Source organism: Tachysurus vachellii, chromosome 15, assembly GCF_030014155.1.
Source record: "Tachysurus vachellii isolate PV-2020 chromosome 15, HZAU_Pvac_v1, whole genome shotgun sequence".
NCBI classification, from domain to species: Eukaryota; Metazoa; Chordata; class Actinopteri; order Siluriformes; family Bagridae; genus Tachysurus; species Tachysurus vachellii.
The window spans coordinates 4,751,838-4,772,974 of record NC_083474.1 but is presented as its reverse complement, the minus strand read 5'-3'; the positions used below and the strand labels follow the sequence as shown (position 1 = coordinate 4,772,974).

The window sequence follows — 21,137 nt, the reverse complement described above, 5'->3', positions numbered from 1 at the left end:
TAGAAAAAATGCTGTTTCTTTTCCCTTTTAGAAAGATTTCTCAAGATTAAAAAAACTTATTTTTGAATGCTGTATTAGTAATTAATAACAATTAATACCAATCCAAGTTTTACCTATTTAAAAGTTATTAATTTTAAAGGAGGTCTATACAGGAAGCACAGGATGCTGTATTTTCCCATCACAGTTTGGTAATCCAATCATAGAAAAGCAATAGTCATTATGATTGAATTACAATTTTAATTTATTAATTAACTAACAGCATTTAATACTCAAATTAAATTTAATGTTATGGAACAAGTGATTGATTATGTTAAAGAAGATATAAATAGTCGTTCCTAGACTCTTTTACTCACACTCAAAGTAAATATGTTTTATTTATCGCACTTTTTAAGTCCATTAAGCCAAAGTAAAACTGACTGGAATAAACACCACCCACTCAGCAGCGCTCTCTGACTCCTCACTACGATGGAACTGTTTTTTCTTTTAGAATGGCACCATGTCACTGCTCAATACTGTGCAGAAAAACAGAGAAAAATGTCAGCTGTGTGTCAACTTTATGTGCTGTTTATTAACATTTTTGCAAATTACAATTCAACAATCTTTCCCTATTTACTACAAGGCCTGTACAAGTAGTACAAGTATGTATAGTCAGTAGAAACTCAAAAGTGGAAATTTCAGACAAACAAACAGCACATTATTTGAATTATAAATAAACAGGGCTCCCGCAGACTAAGGGCACAATTGACCCAGATCATCTGGTTAAACTGTAAATTCTGTGTCTATTATTATTAGTCAGTTCCTGGAGCAAAAATTCTCAACTGTAGTTTTGTAGAAGAAACTGCGTATACACATGGTAACTTTGATTAACTTTGAAAAAGGGAATGAGGTGTACGGTTTGGCTGATTTGGTCCGATGTATTTCAGGGGAATGTATGTTGGTTTATCAATCACCTCTAAGCCAAGGTAAGGCTGCAAAACTTCCGGAACACGTACAGTTCCTTCCTAAAACAGAAGAAAAAAAAAATTAAATTGAATCTTTGCAATTAACTACAACCATATATATGTATTAATAAAATAATGATGATTTTATATTTATGTTTATAAAATTTTTAAATTAATATCTATTTTTAAAATTTTTTACAGTACACATTCAAAATAATTCAAAATAACTACATAAATTCACCCAAAGAAAGTCCATTCGTGTTATTGTGATTGTGAATACATGAACAATAAACTAATAAACTAAAAAAAACTTAGACTGTGTGTGTGTGTGTGTGTGTGTGTGTGTAAAGAATATTAACATCCTCACTTTTGTTTGATGTGTTTCCAAAATTGCAATAATGGTACGTGGTATAGCACAAGCTGTAGCATTCACCTACAATCAAAACAGACATATTGCTGTTATTATTCCTGGGATTCTCTGTGCCAGTTAATGTATTTCCATCTATTTCAACAAGGCACCATTCTGAAACAACACAATCCCCTCCAAAAATATGGATTGTGGTACTGTATCTTCACCCTGGCTGTGTGAAGGTTGTTTGTAATGTCACTGACTGTTGTTTTTGTCTTTTTTCTACACTATAGCTATTAATGTTTCTGTCATTATTTGTTGATTTTCTTGGCTGACATGTTCAATGTGTGGTTGTTAGTATAACACAGGGTTCCTACTGGTTTCTTCAAGTTAAATTCAAGTCTTTTTAAGACCTTTTTAAGACCATTTCTATAAAAAAATAATACCTATTTCACGTCCCTACCAGCAAAGAAAAACAAAATCCTTGAACTTGTGTTCATTTATTTTTCAAATGTGGAATGGGTAAAAGATAAGCCAAGCAGTGTGAAAAATAAAAACATTTCAGTAGGCCACAAGAAAGTTTGCCGAACAATGTTAAGTTGTTTTTTAACATGAGCTAGCTACTTATTCCATGCTGGGAATATGGGGAACTGAGAGACCCCTGAACAATAAACATCGAAAATCAGAACTCAACAATAAATTAAATTAAATTAAGAAACACAGTTGGTGTGGACCCAAAAGCTGTGCGCAGATCCACTCTAGTTGCGGCCATAGCTGGAGGGTCTGCAGCGCTAGCAGCAAGCTGGCTAACATTAGCTCCTGTTGCCACTTCAGGCACATTAGCAGATAGCTGGCTAACATTAGTTGGTTGAAACACGCAGGCGATGGAAGGAGTTTGTGTCCATTGAGAGCGTTTATGTGCTTGGACGACTTGGCATGAGACTCTAATGCCTTCATTCCCATTCTATCTAGCTGAATCCTTTTTTTGCATATGGTGCAAAATGCCTCAAAAACGTTGTTGTCCACTGGTTTTAACCAATGATGAAAATAGTTTTTATCCAGCCACGCTTCATTAAATTTACATTTCCCCATAACCTCAGAATGAAATTGGTAGCTAGCTAACGTAAAAACAAACTTTAAAAATATAACTGTGTGCGTCAACCTTTCCTGTGGAATGCTGAGATTTTCATTGATTTCTCGCGCTTCTCCTTTGCTTGTTGCGTTGTGTTGTGTTATAGTCTATGGCTGTGGTGTCATAGCGCGTGATCTTCCTTTACTGAAGGCATCGCCTGTTCGCAGTATTTTGTACGGTGACCCGGGGCTGCGTTGCGTTCTCAATTATTGGTTCCGCCACTCTTTTATACTACGTCATTTAATCAAAATAATTAAACTTTTGAGGAAAATTACAATATGGAGAAGTTACATACAGCACAATTTTTAAGACCCAGACATCAAAATTCAAGACTTTTTAAAGACTTTTTAAGGTATTATTTCCAAATTAATAAATTCAATGCTTTTAAGACTTTTTGAGACCCCACGGGAACCCTGTAACAGTGGCCCCAGGTGTTTTCTGTTGCCTATGGCAAATGCTTGTGCAATTGACCTGAAAAAATGGCTTGCTCTTCATTCAATCTGTTCTTCAATTCTTTGCTCATGTCGGTTTATCTTTTTTTTTTTTTTTACAGTATTCAAACACATAACTCAGGGTTTAAACCAAAAATAGGCATTTTTAACTATTTTTGTTACACAATTGAACTATCAGGGAACGTGTGTGTACCAAGAAACTCCTGGCCATAGTCCACATAGTTTTCCAAAATATGTGATCACTTGCAAAAAATCTAATCTGTTCAGTGCATACAAAAGAGTTGCCTTGCTGTTTCAATTCTTTGGGAGGGGACTGTATATCATGCTAACAACACGTTATAAATTATACTGTACACATTTCCAATGATGCAATGGCAGCACAAAAATACAGCACTACAGCCTTCATTCAATTCTCAGCAGAGACAGCAAACAGATTTCACTCACTGTGTGAGCATACTTAAAACTGCCATCACTTCTCTCATATAGAATGTTCAGTCGCCGACTCTGGTAGTCGGTGCAGTTTGATGCACTGGAGATCTAACGAAGAGGTAAGAAACAGTTTAAAACAATTTATGATTTGGGAAAACATTAAGACAGAATAAGACAATTATATGTTCCTTACTGTGCTGCCTCACCATGTTCTAAATGCACAATAAAATGACCATAAATAATTGGAAATATCATCCGTAGACATGCAGTGACTTGGTCTGCATGTTCTTTTATTTATGTATATTCACAATTGCACATTATTTATCATTACTTCTTAATACTCTTTATTTAATTATTTATACTCCTTTTAGATTTCTATTCTATTTTCTATTCAAATTTTCTATCTTTATTCTGTCTAAAAGAGTAGCCAGACATTATTGTCATTGTCCATCCATCCATCCATCCATCCATCCATCCATTTTCTACCGCTTATCCGGGGCCGGGTCGCGGGGGCAGCAGTCTAAGCAGGGACGCCCAGACTTCCCTCTCCCCAGACACTTCCTCCAGCTCTTCCGGGGGAATACCGAGGCGTTTCCAGGCCAGCCGAGAGACATAGTCCCTCCAGCGTGTCCTAGGTCTTCCCCGGGGCCTCCTCCCGGTTGGGCATGCCCGGAACACCTCCCCAGGGAGGCGTCCAGGAGGCATCCGGAACAGATGCCCGAGCCACCTTAGCTGACTCCTCTCGATGTGGAGGAGCAGCGGCTCTACTCTGAGCTCCTCCCGGGTGACCGAGCTCCTCACCCTGTCTCTAAGGGAGCGCCCAGCCACCCTGCGGAGGAAACTCATTTCGGCCGCCTGTATCCGGGATCTTGTCCTTTCGGTCATGACCCAAAGCTCATGACCATAGGTGAGGGTAGGAACGTAGATCGACTGGTAAATAGAGAGCTTCGCCTTGCGGCTCAGCTCTTTCTTCACCACAACAGACCGCAGAAGATGCACCGATCCGCCTGTCGATCTCCCGCTCCATCCTTCCCTCACTCGTGAACAAGACCCCAAGATACTTAAACTCCTCCACTTGACCAGGTCTCCACCAACCTGAAGGGGGCAAGCCACCCTTTTCCGGTTGAGAACCATGGCCTCGGACTTGGAGGTGCTGATTCTCATCCCCGCCGCTTCACACTCGGCTGCAAACCGTCCCAGTGCACGCTGAAGGTCCTGATTTGAGGAAGCCAACAGGACAACATCATCTGCAAAAAGCATAGACGAAATCCTGTGGTCCCCAAACCGGACTCCCTCCGGCCCCCGACTGCGCCTAGAAATCCTGTCCATATAGATAATGAACAGGACCGGTGACAAAGGGCAGCCCTCCAACATGCACCGGGAACAAGTCTGACTTACTGCCGGCAATGCGAACCAAACTCCTGCTCCGGTCATATAGGGACCGGACAGCCCTTAGCAGAGGGCCCCGGACCCCATACTCCCAGAGCACCCCCACAGGTCACCACGAGGGACACAGTCGTATGCCTTCTCCAGATCCACAAAGCACATGTGGACAGGTTGGGCAAACTCCCATGAACCCTCCAGCAACCTGGCGAGGGTATAGAGATGGTCCAGTGTTCCACGACCGGGACGAAACCCGCATTGTTCCTCCTGAATCCGAGGTTCGACTATCAGCCGAATTCTCCTCTCCAGTACCCTGGCATAGACTTTTCCGGGGAGGCTGAGGAGTGTGATCCCCCTGTAGTTGGAACACACCCTCCGGTCCCCCTTCTTAAACAGAGGGACCACCACCCCAGTCTGCCAGTCCAGAGGCACTGTCCCCAGCCTCCATGCGACGTTGCAGAGGCGTGTCAAACAAGACAGCCCCACAACATCCAGAGACTTGAGGTACTCAGGGCGGATCTCATCCACCCCCGGTGCCTTGCCACCGAGGAGCTTCTCAACTACCTCAGTGACCTCAGCTTGGGGGATCGACGAGTCCACAACTGAGCCCTCGGCCTCGGCTTCCTCAATGGAAGACATGTCGGTGGGGTTGAGGAGAACCTCGAAGTACTCCTTCCACCGTCCGAGGATGTCCCCAGTCGAAGTCAGCAGATTCCCACTGTAAACAGCGTGAGCAGGGCACTGCTTCCCCCTCCTGAGGCGCCGGACGGTTTGCCAGAATTTCTTCGAGGCCAACCGATTGTCCTTCTCCATGGCCTCACCGAACTCCTCGCAGACCTGAGTTTTTGCCTCCACAACCACCCGGGCTGAAGCTCGCTTGGCCCTCCGGTACCTATCAGCTGCCTCCGGAGTCCCCCGAGCCAACCAGGCTCGATAGGACTCCTTCTTCAGCTTGACGGCATCCCTTACTTCCGGGGTCCACCACCGGGTTCGGGGATTGCCGCCACGACAGGCACCGGAGACCTTACGACCACAGCTCCGAGCGGCTGCGTTGACAATGGAGGCGGAGAACATGGTCCACTCGGACTCAATGTCTCCAACCTCCCTCGGGATCTGGTTGAAGCTCTGCCGGAGGTGGGAGTTGAAGTTCTCTCTGACTGGAGACTCTGTCAAACGTTCCCAGCAGACCCTCACAGTACGTTTGGGTCTGCCAAGTCTGTCCAACTTCCTCCCCTGCCATCGGATCCAACTCACCACCAGGTGGTGATCAGTTGACAGCTCCGCCCCTCTCTTCACCCGAGCGTCCAAGACATACGGCCGGAGGTCAGATGAAACAACCACAAAGTCGATCATCGACCTCCGACCTAGGGTGTCCTGGTACCATGTGTACTGATGGACACCCTTATGCTCGAACATGGTGTTCGTTATGGACAAACTGTGACTAGCACAGAAGTCCAATAACAGAACACCACTCGGGTTCAGGTCGGGGGGGCTGTTCCTCCCAATCACGCCCCTCCAGGTGTCACTGTCGCTGCCCACATGAGCGTTGAAGTCCCCCAGTAGAACGATCGAGTCCCCGGTTGGAGCACTTTCCAGCACCCCTTCCAGAGACGCCAAAAAGGTCGGGTACTCTACACTGCCATTTGGCCCGTAAGCACAAATAACAGTGAGAGACCTATCCCCGACCTGCAGGCGCAGGGAAACGACCCTCTCGTTCACCGGGGTGAACTCCAACACATGGCTGCTGAGCTGGGGGGCTATGAGCAAGCCTCTCACTGCGGGCAACTACAGAGTAGTAGAGAGTCCAGCCTCTCTCAAGGAGTTGGATTCCAGAGCCCAAGCTGTGCGTGGAGGCAAGCCCAACTATCTCTATTCGGTATCTCTCAACCTCCCGCACCAGCTCAGGCTCCTTTCCCCCCAGCGAGGTGACATTCCATGTCCCTAGAGCCAGATTCCGTGTCCGGGGATTGGGTCGCCGAGGTCCCCGCCTTCGACTGCCACCCAATGCACATTGCACCAGCCCCTTACGGTCCCTCCTGCAGGTGGTGTTGTCATTGTACTAAAGTATAATAAAATTAGGTTTGATTCTGATTCTGATAGACTAATTAGCAAGTTCTGGAAATCATAAAACATTGAATGAGATTTGTTTATAATTTTTTGGATTAACTAAAGGTAATCTTTTAAAATGCAAATCTAAATGAAATCCAGAGTTAAATTTGAAGCATCAATTATAATTGTTACTATGGTCTTACCTCGCCATAACTTTCACGGCCTGGCATCCAAGCTTCAATGTCATACTTCCTGAAGGCTGGTGCCCCCAGCTCCTGAGTGGGCATGTCCAAAACTCTTTGAACAAATAGAAAACCTTATTTAAAACACATTATAAAATTAAGAAATAACTGCTAAATAATTAGAAATATCAGTTTTCAGTACAGTGGTATCCGTTCATAGCTTGTTTTTTAGAAATGGGTAACATTAAATAACACATCAGCAATGCAAGTTTTATATTATTTAAATAGGGGAAACTGCAAACCTGTGGATAAATACAATTTTCTTACATTTTGTCCTGGTGTGTTTGTTCTTTATAAATGTAGTTTACCAATTTAAAATGTTTTGCCACCATCTCAGCATCCCCCTGCTTTGAACAGACATTCTTACCTACAGAAGACTAGAAAAGCCATGAGTTATTTTATATTTAATATTAATTAATATTTTTCTGTGGCAATATTCTGAAATCATGAAAAATCTCTCATGTTCTCTTCTCAAGATAACAAATAGGTTATTAATTTATACTGCTATGTGATCTTTATAATAACTTCAGTTATTACAAGATCATAAAAATACAAGTTTTAAAATAATAGTAAATATAAAATACTGTATGTTCAGTAATTCAGGATTTAGATGAACATTTATTCTGTGAAAGAAATAAATTCATGCAAATTTGAAAATTCAAATTCAAACAAATTCATGTCGCAGCAAATATTGAAATACATACAAAATTACTTTAGAACCTGAAATGGAGGTTAAGTGAAGAGAAAATATCCTTCTGCAACAAAACAAATTCATCTAACAACTGAGAACTCTCCTGACCAGTTTCATCTGCTGTTACACCAAACATCTCCACCTGAAAGATGAAATAAAAGCTTTTAATAAGCTTTTAGATACGACAACAATATTAGAAGGAATAAAACATAACATGTATACCAACATAATCAGATATACATTAATCAGCTATTATGGAGAAGAAAAGAAAAAGTTTCCTCATTTCTGTTCAGTACATTTTACCTTATTAAAGTGATGAACCCTGTAGAGGCCCCAGGCTTCTCTGCCTGTATCAGTTTCTGCTCTGTAACATGTGCTACAACACACTGTCCTTTAAAATTAAAACAGAACACATGCAAAAAAAAAACAATTTTAATCAAATATGAATCATTCAACTTATTTTGAACAGCGTTTTACAGCCGTACCATGTTATGAATATCAGGACATAGAGGAAAAAATTTCTTACCTTACTGGCAGGTCTTTCAAATTCACAGCATGGTCCATAAAGTAACCTTAAACATGCATCAAGAAAACCATAAATTATTATTATATTATTATTAATGTTATTATTACTAATATTCTAATAAACCAGTGTGTTTTAATGGTCTATTATATATTTTTTTTAAAACTGCAATTCATTGTACTTAAAAGTAGGATTAAAAATAGATTTCAGAAACTCTACAGACGTCTACAGATGTCACAAGGTAAAAATGATTATCCATGCAATTTTTTACACAAAGAGTTTTTCAGCTTTTTACCTGCAACTCCAACTTCCCCTGTCCCAGCAAGATTAAGGTTGGGAAAGCGACTCGGATCTAGAGAGTAAACTTGGGAACGGTGAGCATAAGGCTGCATCCCACAACCTTCCTGAGTAAAGAGACATGAACCAAAAGGGTCACAGAGCCTTTACAAGTTTGAACACAGAGCCTTATAATAGCAAACTCCAGATGAATTTGAATCATCAGCTATTGTGTGTGGCAGTTCTAGGCTTGCGTAATCATCCAGAATTAATAGCCTAAAATAGATAGGGTAATGCATTTTTTATTTCACCAATAATAGGGGATCATACTAGCACCTTTGTAGTTGGGAGCTGCTTTCTGGCAGTAATATTTGTGAAAACCCTGTAAAATCTGTAAGCCACTTTTTTAAATGGATTTTTAAGTGATTCTGCAGTAACACACTGTCAACATTAAAGGTAGTGCATTTTAGAATCCTTTATTCTAAACCAAATGTCTGGGTGGTCAATGTTTTTTACTGTTTATCTTCTTTACTTTGAAATGAAGAAGAAGAAGAAAAAGCAGCCTTTATTGATTTATCACATATGCATTGCAACATCAGGGTTTCCCGCAGCACTTTGCAGTTCGGGCGGCCCGCCTAAGCTAGGAAAGTAGGAAACCCTACCGCCTTAATTAGGAAAGATGTGGTCCGTCACTGTCTGGAGGATAACTAGCCAGTTGATAAAACATGTGTCCGTGAGAACTCTAAGTGGACTTATGTTTTGGGTTTATTTAAGCCTGTTATTGTATTAGTCTATAGATCTGGCAAATTTAAAGTAAGTTAGCTGGAGGTTTTGTTGTTTGAGTTCTTCACCTGCTAGGTTGCACGTGCCTGTTTTTAATAATTGTTAAACGTAGTACAGAGTCTGTGGTCTATCTCACAAAGAAGCCCCGCCCCCCGGGCACCGCCCAACCCTACCGCCTTAACTAACAAATTTTCTGCGGGAAACCCTGAACATGATGAAATGATTTTCCTTTATAATACATATCCCAGCTTGTTGGGAAGTTGGGGTTAGAGGACTGGCCAGGATACAGCATCTCTGGAACAGAGAGGGTTAGGGACCTTGCTCAAGGACCGAACAGTAACAGCCTGGTGGTGCTGGGGTTTGAACCATGACCTTCTGGTCAACCACACACAGCCATAACTTTAACCGCAAAGGTAGGTCTGGTAATATAATATTACAGTAAATGTTGCTGGATATCATAGCAAATTATGCAAAATAAAAGTGTTTAGCAGCAATTAAATCATTATTTTGCAGAAGCTTAACTTATTCTTCAGTGGAGGGTACAGGTAAAAATTCATTCTTGACAAAAGAATATTTATTTTTATGAAAGAGATAAAGAGCTACTTACAAACACTGCTCCTTTCAGCATGTCTGGAACAACCATTGGGATAAACCCCTGAAAGGTACACAAAGTATGTTTCCTATGGTTTAGCATAATTAAAGCTTATTAAGCTAGTTATGCCCAAAAGGTCTACTGGTTCTCCATACTACACAGCAGGTTCCACATATTATATATGTAGATAGCAATTACAACTACACAGTCCATATTAGTTTTTGGTGAGGGTGGCACCTTTTAAGTTTTCAATAAGTTCAACTTATTTCTCCTTGTTCAACAGATGTTATGGTTCTCTGGCATGTTAAAAATTATATGTATACATATGAAAGTGCCAGCAGCTCATTGTATTAAAGTTCCTGGTAAGTGTATATATTAATGTATATAAATAAAATATATTTTGTGTTTACATGTATTTTGTACCCACTTGGGCCTTGAATGTTTCAATGAAGTTGTGGGTAAAGGTTTGTAAGTCAAACTAATTTTTTTTGCCGGGTTTAGAAATGCGAATTTTCTTCATACTTGTGTAAGTTTTCAATCACCCATAAAATACATATATGGCACAGCTGATTAGTATTTGGTAAAATAAAAAAATGATATATACACACATAGTACCAGAGGCAATAGGCACTAGGCACAACTGAACTAGGTGAGGTGAAAAGAAAATGGTTTGAAAACAAGGAAAAACCTTGTAAATTTATATAAACATAAAAACCTTGGTTCATCCTATCTCTAGCTGATAGTTTTTTTATTAAAAATACTGCATTCTTATATTCAAAGTACTTAGCATACACCTTATCAAAGGCCACACTGACCCTTTTCTGGAGGAGGTCGAGAGCAAAGTTCTGTAATGCAATCTGAAGCTGTGCTCCTGCTCCCCTCAGATAGTACGACCTGTGACCCGACACATGAGCAAGGCGTCTGAACAAGGGAAAAACAAACAGTACAAGAGGAAAGATGAAAAAGCCAATTCAGAACCCTGTGTTCAGGAAAACACATGCAGCATGAAGGCAACAGGTGAGTTAAGATTTTGTCATGTACCGTATATGCAAATTAGGTATCTACTTAGGTAGCTATCTAATTAGGTAGCCCACAAACCAATTATGTGGTAAGACATTTTTAAATTTTCCCACACACATCCTACCTACAATTATTTTCTACGTTCGATAAAGAAAAACTTTAACCATGATTTAATTTTTTTATAATCTCATATAACACAATATCTCAAAAAATGTAAACAAACAAAAAAATAATGCTTAGACAGAAAGTCGTATAGATCAGTGGTGTCTCTAACTGAAGATCTTGATCTATATATGCATGATTTTTGCATTCTGCTGCTTCTGTAGGATCGCAAAGATGGATAGAGAAAGAGATGGTGAAAGTACATTACCGTTGTCTAATTAGATCCAAACTTTCTCCAATTTCAAGGTGGCCTTTGACTTTGAATTCAAACTCTGTGATAAATAAAACTTATTTGTAACAAAATCCACAATTAAGGCTTTAAAGGCAAGTGAAGTGGTTAGCAAAACCCATTAATTATCCTCTCATATTAAAGCAGACACACAAATGATCCTGTTCAATTTGACTATTTAAAGGATACATAACATTGCTGTATGATTGACTGTGGTGATCCCAATGGGAAAAGCCGGAAATAGAAGAAAGAAGAAATACTTAATTTAGGTGTATACCTGCTTTATGTCCGACCATTTCAATCACCTTCGCCTTGCTCTCATCTCCAATGGGCTGAAATAAAAAGACTTATTATATAGATGTCAATCAGCTTTGAAATACAATCACTGTATATACATAGTTGGTATCTTTTTACTAAAATGTTGGGTTCCAGGTTTATGAGTTGCAGCTATGAAGCATTTAATTTATGCGTACTTTCAGACTCTATCCTGATATACATAGTTCAGTGTGTTTGGGGTATAAAAATGCAAATTTCTCTTTTAGTACACCTCTGCTAGTTCCTCAACAACACTGAATACACAGTAAACACATTTAAAAGAAAAGTTGGCAAAGGCTCTAACATGATTTATCTTGGTTTAATTTTTTACACAACAAAAATCTGCCATTTAAACATAGTACTGTTTTAGGCACGTGAGAGAAAAAAAAGAAAATTCCAAATCAAATTTAGTATTTGGTATGACCACCCTTTGCCTGCAGCATCAATTCTTCATCTTTTATGGATGTAGGCTGCCTCTAATGGGATGTGGTAGCCTAGTGGTTAAGGCGTTGGACTACCGATCGGATGGTCATGTGTTCGACTCCCAGGTCCACCAAGCTGCCACTGCTGGGCCCCTGAGCAAGGCCCTTAACCCTCAATTGCTCAGCTGTATAAATTGAAGTAAAATGTAAGTCACTCTGGATAAGGGTGTCTGCTAAATGCCATAAATGTAAAATGTAATCTTTCTGTCTCTTCGTGTAATCCCAGACAGACTCAATGATGTTGAGATCAGGGGTCTGTGGGGACCAAATCATCACTTTCAGAACTTCTTGTTCTTTTCTAGGCTGAAGGCAGTTCTTAATGATATGCTGTATATATGGGGTCATTGTCCCACTGCAGAATAAATTTGGGGCCAATCAGATACCTCCCTGATAGTATTGCATGATGGAAATGTATCTGCCTGCATTTCTCATCACTGAGAAGATCATTAATCCTGACCAAATCTCCAACTCCCATTTGCAGAAATGCAGCACCAAACTTGAAGGAACCGCCACCATGCTTCACTGTTGCTTGTAGACACTCATTATTGTCCCACTCTCCAGCCCTTTGTCAAAAAACTGTTTCCTGCTACAGCCCCATATATTTTACATTTTTACTCATCAATCCAGAACAGTTCCAATGCGTTCATGTATATTTCAGTTGATTAGACTTGTTTCCACAACAGAGATATGGCTTTTTGGCTGCAATTCTTTAATGAAGACTACTTCTGGCTAGACTTCTCCAGACAGTAGATGGGTTTACCTGAGTCCTACTAGTATTATTTAAATATTTAATAAAAATGATATGGTAAAAATATAACCTTGTCCCAAGAGATCTAAAACATGGTAGACTTTGACTTACCCAAGGATCCTATATGGTGCAACAAATTAGTTTACAATCTATGTTCGAAATTAAATTGCCTTGTGAACCATAATTATTGAAAGATTTATTTTCAAGACATAGTCTCTGTTATTCCCCTATGGGAACAAAATTTAGCACAAATGATGCATAATTCACTTAAAGGTTATATACATTGATGCTAAATGCATGCCTCTTTCAAATTTAGGGGAACTAATTTAGGGGTTTCACAGCAAAAAAGATGAATAGTTTTTTGATCATACTTTGTTTATATTGACTAGAAATGTTATTAATTGACCACATTTAAGAAAAGCCTTCAATAAACTAATGGTCTAAATCACTGAATTGTTCTGACCCATTTTACCTAAAATGTGTAACCTTGTTTGGTAATACCACTAACATCCAGTAACACAGTTTGGGCAGATTCTCTGGAACTTTATTGTAATATTTATACTGGTATGGTGCTACAACATCATTTCATGTGAATATGTAATAAGTACATATTGTGCACTCAAATTCATACAATTTACTTGAACCTTACCACATCTGGATGTGTTCTGTTGGGGAGCCTCAGAGCTAGACAATAATATTCTTCCTCTATGTCACTCTGTTGTGAATACAGCTGACTCAACCTCAATCTGATCTTTCGGCCTTCTTCTCTCAAAGACTTGTATGCCGTATGCTGGAAGGAAGAAGACAAGAATAAACAATAAATAAAAAAAAGGTTTCCTTAAAAATTCAAATCATTAAGAACTATTTTATTATATTAATTTAGGTAGAAAACAGCCAACTCTGATGCATATGACGTCAAAGACACTTACATCAGACAGGTGTTTTTTATCATGCTGCTCCTAAACAGAAAAATAAAATATTTACATCAAATTCCACAGGTAGACAGAAACTGGAAATGATCTGCATGACTTCATTTGTCTTTTTCACTGCATATGGAGAACCAGACATTTGCAAGTGAGCAACCATTTTATGTTTTGTCACTCACACAGTGCTGAACATTATCAACCATTATGGACTTCTTGTGCCCAGGCAACAATTTGAGACGGTAATCCATTCCTTTATTATAAACCTCAACTGGATTACTGTATAGCTTTACTTTATATTACTTTATATTGACTTTAGCCAGTCTTCTCTGTCTCGCCTTCAATTGGTCCAAAATGCTGCTACACGTCTTTTGACTGGTTCATGGAAGTGTGACCATATAACACCAATTTTGGCCGTACTTCACTGGCTGCCGGTGTATTATAGGGTTATAGGGTGTATTAAAGTGCTTTTATTTGTTTTTAATTCTTTAAATGGTCAGACCCTGGCACACCTTACAGAACTGCTTCACCCCTACAGTCCTGCCCGTTCGCTTATCAATCAGGTCAGCTGATCAATTGCTTCTGGACACCAAAAGGTCAAAGAGACAGGCTGACAGGCACCTACATCAGACAGGCACCTACTGTTTCCTTGTTAAATAAACGGTTGGAAATGCATTTCTATTCCATGGTTAATTCTGAATTATTGCTGTTATTATTTTATTTTGTTACTATTTAATTATTTTATTATCTGTATTTTGTGATGTACAGCACTTTGTGTTCAGCTTTGGTTATTTTAAAAGGACTTTATAAATAAAGTATTACTATTATTATTATTATTATTATTATTATTATTATTATTATTATTATTATACGCACACAAAGTTAACTGGAATCTATTTTGTCTACTTGTGAATATCTAACTAAATATTAGTATATTATATTCAGTAATCATCATGTGCAGGTCCTTTGTGGTAATAAGCACACAAACTTGCCCACTGTGTGTAAACTCTGCTGTCAGATTCACTTTAACACTAACAGAGCTGTAATTCTAATAAAGTGATGCTCTCTGTACTAGCTGATGTATCTGATGTGCTGAACAATAACTGAATGTCACACTGCAGGTTTTCATGGTGGTTTAAAAACAAAACTAAAACTGACCACAAGAGCTCGAACTTGATCACTGATAAGTTTCTTCTGTTCCTCCAACTCGTTTATGTCCTTTTGCAGCTCCAGCAGCTGCTTCCACACTGATATCTAACAAACAAGAGCAAAACTTCAGTTCAGTTTAATGTTATAAATAATACCGTAGTTTTATATGCACTGTAAAACTAATGAGCACATGACATTAAACTGGTCCTTACAATAGCTCGGACATCAGATGGCCCTAAATCTCCTTTTCTGTTCTCCAACTCACTGATGACTTGTTCGGTGTGTTTACAGATTGTCCTCATGTCCAGCTGTGGTTTATCACTGTAACCCTCTTTAATATGCTCGAACAAACTGCTCCTGTTCTGTACACGGTCCGAGCCACACGAGCTGAAGCGTCTCTGTGTGTTACACACATAGTGTCTCACAGTTGAGGTGAAAATGACAAGCGACCGAAATCGTGTGACAGTTCCTATGGAGGACGCCATTTTACTCCAGTGCACGGCTTCAAAATGGCCGCATCCCAAACTACTTTGGGCACTACATAGTGTGCAAAAGCCATTGACTCATATTCACTTAACCTGAGCCTGTTACCGGAGGTGGTTGCCATATTCACAGCCTCTACCCGGTTTGAACCGCGCTAATACCGCTCTAACCGCTTCATAAAATCAGATAACTGATTTTTCCACAATTAACATGATTCTTATGTGAATTTAATATGATTTATTGCAGAATAATACCATTTTATATTGACATTTAAAAAATATCACACAAAATAGTGTATTCAGATTATAAGCTATGAAATAAATGTTACTAATAATATAACAGAAGTAGTTGTAGTAGAAAAAAGTCTGGAGACTGATGTATGGTGTAAATCAGAATCAGGTTTATTGGCCAAGTGTGTTGATGTTGACACACACAAGGAATTTAGTTCCAGCTGTTTGTGACTCTCAAACTTACAGACATAAATAACACTACAGGCCTACTATAAAAGACAAGACAATACAGACTATACAAGACAATGCAGATGTGATACAATAGACAGTAAGAGTATTAAATATGAATACAGAATATACAACAGATCAGTTATGTACATAAAGTGTGAGAAGTACACGGTAGTGCAAATAACAATATTGTGTAATATTATGCTTTTGTACAATATACAACAGCAGTAGTGTGTGTAACATATACGGATGATGTGATGACTGACAGTTCTGATAATGCAGTACTTGTAGATATGAAGCAGGGAATTAATTATATTGGGTTGTTAATCAGGGTGATTGGGGAAAGAAACTGTTCCTGTGTCTGTCAGTTTTGGTAAACAAAGCTCTGTAGCACCTGAGAGAAGGGAGGAGCTGAAGGAGGTTGTGTCCAGGATGTGAAGGGTCAGTAGTGATTTTTCCTAACCGCTTTCTGGTTCTTACCTCGGAAGAAACACAGTAAATAACACAGTTCTTACCTTGTGTCTTTTATATAAAAACAATATGACAAGAATATAACATAAAACAAGTCTCTCTTTTTTAAGAATGGACACAAAAAGAAAGAAAACAACTCAGATGTTTAGTTTAGTTACTTTTTAACAAGCATTTGATGTCATGTCATATTTGATCAGTTTAAATGTCACTGATTATTTAGAAAGCACTTATTATCACAGCTATTTCTTTCTCTTTTTAACATCAATACTGATTACTGTTTAATAACGTGCCGTGTACTAGATGGTGTTTTAGGGAAAATATTCTAGGAGACTAGTCAGAAAATTATTTAACAAGGTTTCAGTTCCTTCAATTCCTCTGAGGTGCTTACATTTTCTTGACTTTCATTATTCGTGATCTGGAACCACTTTGGGTGCCTCAAGTAGCCATTTATATTTTATTTTTATTTTTTCATTCATTTAATTTCATTTTATATTTAAAATTGTTTAATGTTTGTTTTTATTTCTCCTAATCAAAGTACGTTTAGAAATGCCAAGCAACAACAATATGCATAGAATAATGTTGAATAAATAATTATATTGAATGGTCACTACTGTACATTACTTTTTCATGTGTAATACTAATATTGTTATAAATGAATAAATGTGACAAATATTATGCAACTTATATTTCAATTATATTTCATGTATCTCAAAATCCTTCATTTCATAGTAATATTTACAATAGGCATTAATAAAGGAATTAATGAGCCCCCAAACAGCTAAAGGTGACTTGATGCTCTACTTCTTTATGTTGAACAGAAAGTAGGTTTGACTATAAATGCCTACATCCATAGTTATGTGATCAGGTTCATCAGTAAGCTCTTCATCATCTGGAAAAACAAACCTCAGTGTTGCTTTCACGAAATGAGTCTCTTGTAATCACAGAGTTTCTGTGTAGGCTGTTGGTTGGTGGGAAAATGCGTTAGATAGCATTTTCTATATTTATAAACTCTAACTTCACTGGCCAGAAAAGAGGTTTGAAGGAAAAGAAGTTGGGAGGTTTTTCACAAATCCATAATACTTTTTCATGCCACTATTTGTGACATAAAGCTGAACAGTGCTGTATGAATTATAGTATTTAAAATGTTCTGTTCGTGTTTTGTTTTAAGGTTACGGGAGAAAACAAAATGTTAGGAAGTTGGAGAAACCAGGAAGAACAGAGATTAACAGCACGTCTATTATGGCCGTACGTAAATATTAGATGCTCGGCTTTTAGGCACTTAGCGGTAACAAATCCAAAAGCGGAAACGCGTGCTACTGAAAAACCAAAATAAATGTATTTAGTACAAAACGAATATAAGTAACAGGAGGAATGCAGAATTCAGAGTATTAATGAGCATTAAAACTAAACGTTTTTATTTGTACGTTTACATTTATATTTTACATTGATCACGTTTAAGATCTGTACTTCTCCAGAGTGTGCAAAAGGGCAGACAATCACTCTGGACCCCTCACATCCAGCACACTTCCTCTTTGAACTGTTGCCATCTGGTCGACGCTATAGAGCCCTGAGCACCAGAACGACCAGACATAGGAACAGTTTCTTCCCTCAAGTAATCCATCTGTTGAACACTTAACATACGCGGAACACACAACACTATTCTTACACATTATTTACTTAAAACACATGTTATTTATATTTCAATTGCACATTTCACACTTGTACATTTGTACATACAAACTGTATATATTGTATATGTCATTCTGTTACACTGTGGAGCTTCTGTCACTGAAACAAATTCCTCGCATGTGAAAACATACCTGGCAATAAAGCTCTTTCTGATTCTGATTCTGATTCTGATTTAAGTATAAACCTGAATCTGACTCTTCTCCTTACTTACTGCCTCTTCTCCTTACTTACTGCCTCTTCTCCTTACTTACTTTAATCTGCGTCTTCTCCTTAATTTAACTGCAGTTCCTGAGATTGTGTCAGGAATGCTGAGTTTAGGTAAATTTAAATGTTTTTCAAGAAAGCAGGTTACTGTGTTCTCCGTTAAGCAGACCCAAAAATTATAATGTAGACCTCAGAATTTAACCAGAAAATGCATACCCAGGCAACCTAAGACAGATACTATTGTCTGTACAGATGCCTATTACTGTAGGTGTTAATGTGGTTATCATACAGTGTGTTTCTCTTACTGAATTAACCATCTGATAATATACATCCTATAGAGCGGGGCATAGAAGCCTTTATTATCGCCACATATACATTACAGCACAGTGGAATTCTTTTCTTCACATACCCCAACTGAGGAGGTTGGAGTCAGAGTGCAGGGGCAGCTATGATACAGCGCCCCTGGTGCAGGGAGGGTTGAGGGCCTTGCTCAAGGGCCCAGCAGTGGCAGCTTGGCTGTGCCGGGGCTTGAGCCCGATCCTCCAATCATCAACCCAGAGCCTTAACCAGTTAACCAGCCACCACTGCCCCAGTTGACACTTTTTCATTTATTAAAATCCATTTATGGCAGGAAAGTCATTTTGTATGAAATATATTGATTCTCATGTCATTTTTGTACTGTTTGATGAGCTGAGGAAACCCGAAGCTACCATATTGTTCTCCCTAAGCAAAAGTGGGAAATATTGTTTTTTATATATTCTTATTCTTAACCGTGCTGTACAGGAAACAGTTTTGGCAAATATCTATTAAACAAAATATTGCTCGAATTTTTTCATTTACTATTTCAGTATCTTTGTAATATGTAGAATGTTTTGTTTGGCATTGCAACATGTATTTTGCATAACACTGTTTTCAGTATGGTCCATAAGCATTTTTGTAATTTTGCTTCTGTACTGTGGGTTTTAAATGAAGCAAATATATTGAAACTTAAGGTCAGTTAACTGTTAAAGGAAAGTTAACTGATATGCAGTTCCTTGGCCAGTTGTGGCATTTCCCCTCATTATTTTTGAAAAATATACACCATTCCAAGTCCTGCACCCTCACAAACAGATATTGAAGAGCCCGTTATTTACTGTTGGTTTGCACCTGCCTAATTTAAACTGCCCTCACCTCCCTGTACATTCCACAAAATCTTTTAAGCAGTGCATTAATTTACAGCTTCCAATAGTTTAATATTTTAATATTTATTTAATATTTAATATAGTAATATTTTAATGCTCTGCCATAAATCTATCATAACTGTCAGTTCATTTCTATGCGTTTACTGTTTAACATAATGTAAAATGTCCTGCTGTGAGCTGATAATTTCTCTTCCATATGTTAGTCACAACATTATACCTTCCCCACTGGTTCAAAACATAACGACGCTTAAGACAACATGACAAAGGCTGAGGAGGAGATGATACAAGCAGTTTATTAGGAGCACGACCAGCAGTTTATTAGGAATGGTAAACAAAGCTAATAAAGACACGTGAGGGTAACCACCAATAACAAGACAAGGGTGGAGACAGGATAATAACCAAAACAAAACACACGTGGCAATGTAAACAAACAGAGCGATGCGGAAGTGAGCGCTGTTACGTTGACTGTAAGGTGCAAAGTGCGTTGCAACATAGTTCACTTGCGTGTAGAGACGCCCGCAAATCTCCATAAAAGACAGCTGTGGCACAAAATACACTGTTAGGGTAATGGCTGACAAACAGAAGTGTACTTTATTTTAAATGGCATTGAACGATCATGACATGAAGAACGATCATGACATGGCAGAAGTGGAGTTTATTACTACTTACAAGAATAAATATTTAAGAATATATTTGTATAATAATTATAATTTGTATATCTACAAATTTGTATATCTGGGCTGCAAATATAAATATATACATACAACTATACAAATTACAATTATTATACAAAATATATTCTTAAATATTTTATTCTTATAAGTAGTAGTAAACTCCACTTATGCCTTTCAGGCTATGTCATGATCGTATAATAATAATAATAAATTTAACAATAAATTTCTTAGTTAGAAAAACCAGAATGTTCTATCAGAGGCAGCAAGTCTGGTGGAGTTCATTCTGAGTGTTTCTTACAAGAAAAGTAAGTTTTTGTTAGATTAAATTCGGCCTCTCATTCAAACATGCCATTATTTCATGTTTGTGATTCACACAATATGATTCATGATCATACTGTGTGTATTTCAAAGAAGTTGTCTCTGTGCTAGTGCTAAGCGTTGCAGATTCAACTTTGTGTGTGTGTCGGGTCTCTCCAAGCATTCATAGAAAAATACATTCCTGAACCATTGTCACCTGGGCAAATTTCTAATAGGCCTAGTTTGTTATTCAAAAATGAAACACTGATTTTCCAGAGTAGGTTTAGACAGTTTGTGTTTGTGATTGAGTTTGTGTTTGTGATTGAGTTTGTGATTGTGTTTGAGTTTGTGATTGTGTTTGAGTTTGTGAATGTGTTTGTGATTGTGTTTGTGATTGTGTTTGGACTGCACTTTAAAGTACCATAGATCCTGTCTCACAGTAATGAATAATGTGTATATAATTTCTCAGAATGAGGAAATGGTTCAACCTAGTATAAGAATGATGGGAAGGATAATTAAAGATTTTTGGGTGTTGTTCTCTTCACATGTCAACCAGTCCGGTATCATACTGGTTATAAGGGCTTTAGTAAATATTGTAATGTTATAGACGCGGGTTATAAGCCTACCGTTTGAATCTTAATGATTAGTTTATGGCTAAGAAATAAGACACCCTGACGTGGTTTTGTTTTGTTCATTAACTATGATTCACATCATCACTTTTGACTCCACAGAATCTGTGAGGCGGAGATTAAGCGGCTTCTTCCACAGAACTGGCTGTTTTCGTCTGGGATTTACGGTACATTCAGCGGT

General features: G+C 38.4%; 1 protein-coding gene across 1 annotated transcript; it reads right to left on the bottom strand.

Moving 5' to 3' along the window:
* Nucleotides 1-548: 548 nt before the first annotated feature.
* sars2 (seryl-tRNA synthetase 2, mitochondrial) lies at nucleotides 549-19,886 on the bottom strand. Its single transcript, XM_060888884.1, has 17 exons — nucleotides 19,817-19,886; nucleotides 15,083-15,432; nucleotides 14,880-14,975; nucleotides 13,728-13,757; nucleotides 13,448-13,588; nucleotides 11,531-11,585; nucleotides 11,233-11,296; nucleotides 10,658-10,763; nucleotides 9,858-9,905; nucleotides 8,487-8,595; nucleotides 8,195-8,240; nucleotides 7,972-8,059; nucleotides 7,698-7,810; nucleotides 6,939-7,032; nucleotides 3,319-3,411; nucleotides 1,309-1,374; nucleotides 549-1,001 (listed from the first exon to the last, which is right to left on the bottom strand). The coding sequence occupies exons 1-17, from the start codon at nucleotides 19,884-19,886 to the stop codon at nucleotides 864-866; spliced, it is 1,707 nt and encodes a 568-aa protein (XP_060744867.1). The 3' UTR covers nucleotides 549-863.
* Between the last annotated feature and the right edge of the window lie 1,251 nt (nucleotides 19,887-21,137).